This window comes from Pteropus alecto, unplaced genomic scaffold (assembly GCF_000325575.1).
Source record: "Pteropus alecto unplaced genomic scaffold, ASM32557v1 scaffold92, whole genome shotgun sequence".
NCBI lineage: Eukaryota > Metazoa > Chordata > Mammalia > Chiroptera > Pteropodidae > Pteropus > Pteropus alecto.
This window is the reverse complement of record NW_006432447.1, coordinates 6,570,559-6,577,899: the sequence shown is the minus strand read 5'-3', so window position 1 is coordinate 6,577,899 and position 7,341 is coordinate 6,570,559. Positions and strand designations below refer to the sequence as shown.

Here is a 7,341-nt window from a genome sequence, read left to right as displayed (position 1 = left end):
CTTCCGCAGCAGCCAGCAGGCCGCCAGGCCCGCCCCCGCTGGCCCAGACCCGCCCCGGCGCCCTGCCCTTCCGCCTCGCCGCATACGCCCTGCGGGCCCGCGAAGGCCGCTATGGCGTTGGAGGGCGTGCGGTCCAGGCCAGCCAGGTGGTCAGCACGTCCCTGAGGTCGGGCCTGCAGGAGGGCGGCAGGGTGGGTGAACTTCTCCCGAGTCCTCAGCTCTCCCGGTGGAGCCAGCTGGGCCAGTCTCCTCTTCCAGGGAGGGAACCCACGGCACAGCCCTCCCGCCTTTCTTGTATCTAGTTAGCTTGCTAGCATTCTTGCGACGTAGGTCATCCACAGCAGGTGATGCCTGTTCATTTATGATGGGACGTTTAGCAATTTTTAAAAAGTGAGTTGGTTTAAAAACGTTAGTACAGGAGATACAGAAATGTGGCAGAAATCATGAAGGAATGAAGTTAGGGAACCCTGAACTTATGGGTTGTTCCATACAAATCACGATGGCAACTAAATGATAGAGTGAGGGTTTAAAAGGTATAGTTCCTTAGGAATATTTTAATCATGAAGCTATTTGAAGACACTATATATAGGCTCATGTGTTTTTTCTTATGTCCCTTTACAGCATCAGAGTGCAGATGAGTCTGTTGTCAGTGACTAGTGTTCGTTTATTGTTACAGTAGTTATTTGCACAAAGTAATTTTCCTTGAGCCTTACATATGATTTCTTAAATCTTAAAAAAGTTATTCTGTTAATAAAGCAGTATTGTAGGGTAGATACCCTGTAATTATACAGTTCCCCACATGCTTGATTTTTTATAGATAAGAAATCATAATAAGGAATATCAACATGTTACCTTCAAACATTTACATTTAGATTTATAATAGCTGTAGCTTAATGATAAAGTATTATTTGGAATGCAGTATCATCTTTAGATTGGTCATCTAAGTTTCCCTTTGACTATATCACTATCCGTGATCAATATAGTAAAAACGACAAAGTAAAATGTGTTAGAGATTTATAAACATTCAGTCACACTGCCCTTTAAAATTTATGTAGATTCAGGTCTTAAAAATTATTTATAGTAATCGTGTTTATTAATTGTACTGATGCCATTTTCCTTCCATTAAAAGAAGACTTGATCCTTCTACCAAACTTTTTCCTGTTCTCATTTATGTGGTGCAGGTGGCCCGTGGTGACATCATCAGTAGTCCATTCTGTCATAGTTTTTTACTTTAAAAAAAAAAAAGTCAGTTTGATTTGAAATTCACCTGAAGCCAACATTGATACAGGTTTTAGGAACTGAATTTTTTATTTTTATGTTATTTTTTTTTTCTTCAAGAGCTGGGTTCATTTTTTCAGCTTTACGAAACCACCTATGAAAAAGTAAAAATTTTATAATGTCAGTGTTCAGTCTGAGTTCAGATTTCTCAAACTGTCCCTTAATATCTTTTTACAAAGTTTGTTTGGATCAAAATCCTGTAGAGATCTGCATGTTGCATTTGGCTGATACACCTTTAAATATTAAATATAACAGCTCCCTTGCCTCCCCTCTCTCTCTTAACATTCTAGATTTAGCTGATTTTATCTGCATGGTATACTTTAACTTTAACATGTACCTCTATTTCCTTTAAACCAGTAGTTAGATCTGGAAGTGCACTGTCTACCATAGTAGCATCATGTGGCTATTTAAATGAATTAAAATGAAATAAAACTAAAAATTCAGTTTCCTGGTTGCATTAGCCATGTTTCAAGTGCTCATTAGTCACAGGTGCCTCATGGCTGCCGTTTTGACTAGTGTAGATATAAAATATTTCCATAATTGCAGAAAGTTCTGTTGAACAGTACTGATCTAGAAGCATGATCAGGTTCAACCTTGATTTTTTTTTTTTTTTTGGTAGAGGGGCAAAAATATTTGCTAGGTGGTGCAGTACACTTCCTTTTGCATTATTAGAGAGACACGTAATGTTTGAATTCTCTTTTTTTGTAATACTAAGATTGAGCAGCGTAGTGGGTTCAAGTGTCGTCAGCCCGATCTATCCATCCATCATGAAATTCCCCATGAACCTTTCACTTACTGGTGAAATCTTTTCATGGATTTGGATTGTCTATATCTGTTATTGCATTAGGAGTCTCATATGGTGATTTTCTAATTCTCCTATTCCTTTAGTATTTATTGGCTGGAAATCTTTCATGAAGAACTTTCTCTCGCCAGCTATTTGACTACCATCAGTTATTTGAAATGCAGTTTGTACAGGAGATAAATGCCTAATTCTTTCCCTCCATTTTTAGACTACAGTAATGAGTTGGTGGCCTAACAACCTCCAAAGGTAACCATGAGAGTTTTTGCCTTTTTTTAAAATCATCATGAATTTATAGACTCGAATATATTTAAATTATTTCAACTTATTGCAGTTCTTTTTTTTTTCTTTTTTTAGATACTCAAATTGTCCTGTCTTTGGCCAGTGGCAGCCCCTTTAAGTTGATATGATCAGTGGTCTTTGATAATGTCCTCATGTTCCGTAACATATGTCTCTTTATACAGTTCTGGCCACCAAGAACCTGGTTCCTTTGAGTGGGAGATGGTATTTAGAGACCACAGTCTAGGTACTGTGCTGTTGCTGCTACGTTTGTCATTAGTTCTAGACTTTATAGTGGCCAGAGTTAGGAAATAACATTTTTTTCTGTCATTTATTATCATTATCAAGTATATATACTATAAGGAAATACATTTTTTAAGAGAAATATACAGAATTCACACTGGTATTTCCAATTTAATTTTAATTTTATAGTTTTTTGCCTATTTGATTTTATATTTGTTAATTTTTTCTCTTGCTGGAAATATTAGTACTTAATGTCATTAATATAGTTACTTTTTTCTTATCTTGTATCATATATAATTGTTTCAAATTAACAATACTAATTTTATTATTAACAATATGATTCCTGAATAGTGTTTAGAATTTCTTTGTAGTTCTTTTTTATCACTATTATATACTCTATTTAGGATATATACAGTAACATTATTTTATTTTAAAGGCATATAAAACCATTATATGGTTGAGCTGCCAACTTGATGTCTAGTTGGTAGCTGGTTTATTTCATTTCATTTCCAGTTTTTTAATACTGCTTTTTTTCTCATTTGGATTTGTATTATATGTAAAGAATTAGCATAGTTTCTACAAAACAAGTACCTGTGAAACAAAGTACATCCAGACAAGTTGAGCTTTCATCCCTGTTTTCTCTACCCTATTCCCTTTCTTATAGGTATCATATTTACTAGTTTTGGGTTCATTTTTCCATTAAAACATGCTATATATGTATGTATATGTGTGTGTGTGTGTGTGTGTATTCATCCCCACCCTTTCTTAGGTAGAAGGTGGTATTTGCACATAGTGTTTTGTATCTTGCTTTTTTCACTTAAAAATATATGCCCTGTAGATCCTTCTATAGAAGTATGTAGAGATCGTTATCCCTTTTTTGGCTTCATATTATTCCATTGGTGAATGAATATTCAACTAGTCCTCTGTTGATAAGTGTTTGTTTTTTAACCCTACTATTGCAAATAGTCTTGCAATGTATAGCCTCGTGCATATGTGATTTTGTATTTTTGCCAGTGTATCTTTGGGAAAGTTTCCTAGAAGTGATATTTTTGGATCAAAGGGTAACCAATGCATATATATCAGTTGCTAGGTATTATCAAAATCTCCTCTATAGTAGTTGTACCATTTTGCATTCCGCCTGCAATGTATATGAGTGCCTGTCTTCTCATGCCTTATCATTAAAATATATTGTCAAATTTTTAATTTTTGATTAATACAGAAAAGAGGATAACTCAGTGTAGGTTAAATTTGGTGAGCAAGGTCGAGCATCTTTTCATATTTAAGGTCATTCGCATTTCTTTTTCTGTGAGCTAATTGTTCATGTCTTCTGCCCATTCTATAGATTTCTTTTTCTCTTCAATTTTTAGGTTCTCTATATATTTGGATAATTAACCCTTTGTGATAAAACTTTCAAATACTGTTGTCATTTGTCTTTTAACTTTGCTTATGGCATTTTTCCCATATAAAAGTGTATTTTTTATCTACTCGGAGTTCTCAGTCTCCTTATTCTTTCTGGATTTTGAATCATAGTTTAGACAGTGTTTTAAAATTTTATTTTATTTTGGAAAATTTCTTTGATACTTTATCTGCTGATTTTTTCCCCCTTAAGTTTAAGTAGAGACCTTTCTGAGCAATGGTAAAGTATATGGATTGTTTATTGGAGCAGCCATAGTATATCTGACACAGCCATAGATCTTTGTAATCATAGTAACACCTAAGCAGATGAGGGATAGAGCATCGTTATCCTCCTTCAAACGAGACTTGATGGAGGCACATCCCTTCTATTAGTATGCATTTATTCGTAATTCTATCCAGAGTTTTTACTTTCTTCCTGTGTCCTATTTTATGAGTAATTTGATCTTGGGCATGTAGTCCTGATCTGTAAAATGAAGAAGTTAATCTTCAGTTTCTTTCTAGCTCCTAATTTCCAGCATGTTAATGAATTTCAAGGATTTTCCCATTATCAGATATCCTGGATTCTTTTGTCCGTAAGATTTAAAGTGTGTTTTCCCTACTTCCTAGACTTGGTGAAAAAGCTTTCATTTCCTTTAATCATCCTGTATCGGATTTCACTGATTTAAAACAGCTTTCATTCCAAAGAAGAGTTATAATCAATAACTTTTACTTGTCAATGTCTTGGTCTAACTGCAGAGAGAACTAAGATTGTCCTTTAACAGTTGTAGAGCTACACTTTCCATTTAATCACATTAGCATTCTATGTTAGCGGTCGGGAGTAGCAGATTATCAAACAGTAATTACTAAAATTTGTATTTAATATTATGAACAAAGAATATCTAACTTTACATAGTTATCACAGGCAAAGAAGAAAGCAAAGTGATATAGTGCATTGAGTTGAACGACGGTCAGATTGATTAGGAAAGGGATTAATGATTGTAGCTATGGGGAACTCAGATGAGAAAAGTCCACAGAAAATCTGAGTCATAAGGAGTGAAAACTGATGGTGTTTGGCAGCTAGTCAAGCAAACGGTGAAGCATTGTTAAAGAAACGCATTACATGTTAGTAAGATTATTTTACACAGAGAATGAAGCTGATCTCTCCCCACTCCTTACCCTCCACGCTCCATCCCCCTTTCAAAACAGATCTCTGTCTTAGACCATTATTTTGATTTCTGAAAAGGCCGTTTTCCCTTATTTGGAATATTTTCAATATTGTGCTATTGCTATTTTTTCCTGTATCCAGACTTTTTGACTTGGTTTGATTTTGCTTTTCTCCAAGAAGACACTATTAAACCAAAAGAAGATATTAAGGTATTTTATGATCTGGAACTGTAAAACATAATGGTTGCCCCATTGGCTGAGACTCACACTGCCTGGCTTTGAATCCTAGGACTGTAATTTGTACTTTACCACAGTCAAATTATTTAATCCTCTAAGCCTCAGTTTTCTCAAAAGTAGTAGTGTCTATCTTTTGTGAATGTTGTGAAGAATGAATTAGACAATATATACAAGGCAGAACATTTGAGCATCCAATGACTTTTAGCTTCTACTGTAAATAGTGCTTATTATTAAGTGTCATTCAGAAAATATATCAATGCATTACATATTACTAATATATATTACTAAATATGTTCATGTTCATTTTAAATAATGACAAGTATAATTTTACTAATGATAATTTTGAATAACTGTAGTAGCACCACTCTTAGGAATAGCACTTTCCTACATATTAATAAACATGTATAGCTGTCAAGAGCAGGCTAGTTATGGTGGACGTTTAATTGGCTATTAGAATTATGCAAAAAATGAGAAAGAAACCTTAGAGATTATAGTTCATATACAGATGCAGATACTGAAGTCCAAGAACACAAAGCTGGTGGACACAAAGCTGGTTAGTTGCAGAGCAGGACTGTATCCTGGATCTCCATCTACATGGTACTGTGTGAACTTTGTACTGCCTCCCAGTTTCCTAGGTTGGACCAAAGCACAGAATCTAGGTTGTGTTATAATTGACCATATCGTGGTTTGAAAGAAAGTAGAGTAGAATATGAAAACCTTTTTCTTTAGGTTTTTATTTTGTCTAATGTTGGTATAATACGAAGGATAAGCCAACAGGAAAAAAACCCTCTTGTCCATATCTGTGCACGAATAATCCTGTTTAATAATCTTGTTAGTAACTTTAGAAATAGATGCAAATAACACTCAGTGGTCGTATTTTCCAGTTTTCTCATTCTACTCTGTGTTTCCAGGAGAATGCCTTTGTCACTACATTTTTCACTTTGGGAGAACATTTTTGGTTATTTTTTCTTTCTCATACTGGACTATTAATTCTTTGAAAATGGCCCTGTCTTTCATCACTGTGTATTGGTGGTTAATACAACACTGAATTCTTTGTTGAATGAAAGAATGCCCTCACAGCAATGTAGTTTTTAGATGAGACATTAAGACAAAGGAGCAGAGCTTGCACACCACAGTATTTGGGAATTACCTAAAAGGCTAATTCAGGATTGAACCTTTGAAGGTTTAAGGAAAAAAACAAAAAAACAAAAAAACAAAAACTGTTTCTCAGGAGTGGGAAGTGGTTTGACATTGATTAATGTTTTGAAGATTTGTGATAAATGGTGAGAAACCTACAGTAGATATGGATGGTCTTTCCTCACCTTCCTTTCTTTATGGTTTGTCCTTCCCTTTCTGTGCAGTCTCTTCTGTCTCCCTTTCTTTCTTTCTCTACTACACTCTTCGCTGTAGTTCTCCAACTGTGACCAGTTTGCATAGGGGGATAGGTGAAAGGGAGGGGAATTGATATGAGTTCAGCCAAAAGCATCCAGCACATGCCATGTTGAAATGCTATACTAAGCTCTGGAGCTGCGAGAATGAATAAAATTGGTTTTCTGCCCTTGAGGGTTGGATAGTAAGGAGAAAGGATGTGCAGAAAACATAGTCCACTGTGGTGTAACTCCTGTGAAACCTGTTAAGGACTAGGAACAATGAAGCATAGAGGAGGGAGGGCCCATGTAGCTGCCTTTCAGGGGAGGGAGGGTGTTCTAGGAAACATCACAGGCTTGTTATCTCAGGGATGAGTAGGAACTCCTGGATGGACCAAGGAGTTCAAGCTCAGGGCATTTAACCTATTTGTAATATCTATTTTTTTTTTTAAAGCACCACTTTTCCTCTGACATGTGACCCCTAATTTCTTCCTCTCATTTTGTAAGGGGTTTGTGTCAGTATCTCTCTGCTTCTAGCACCCACCTCCATCCCTGCCCACCCCGCCTTAGATTAGGAAG

The 7,341-nt window shown here is 35.8% G+C and overlaps 1 protein-coding gene across 15 annotated transcripts in view; it reads left to right on the top strand.

Moving 5' to 3' along the window:
• Positions 1 to 7,341, top strand: part of CEP63 (centrosomal protein 63) — a 42,794-nt gene that overhangs the window by 450 nt on the left and 35,003 nt on the right. The window contains exon 1 of one of the 15 annotated variants that reach the window (XM_025043636.1): positions 57 to 166. The exons of 5 other annotated variants lie outside the window; for them this stretch is intronic. Coding sequence is in view for 5 of the 10 variants with exons in the window: in XM_015585826.2 (XP_015441312.2) it covers positions 112 to 146 (35 nt within the window). In the remaining 5 variants the exon portion in view is untranslated. Of the gene's footprint in view, positions 1 to 56; positions 192 to 220; positions 391 to 7,341 lie in introns of those variants that run through there. 9 more of the 15 variants (XM_015585830.2, XM_025043634.1, XM_015585826.2 and 6 more) reach the window with 9 other exon arrangements.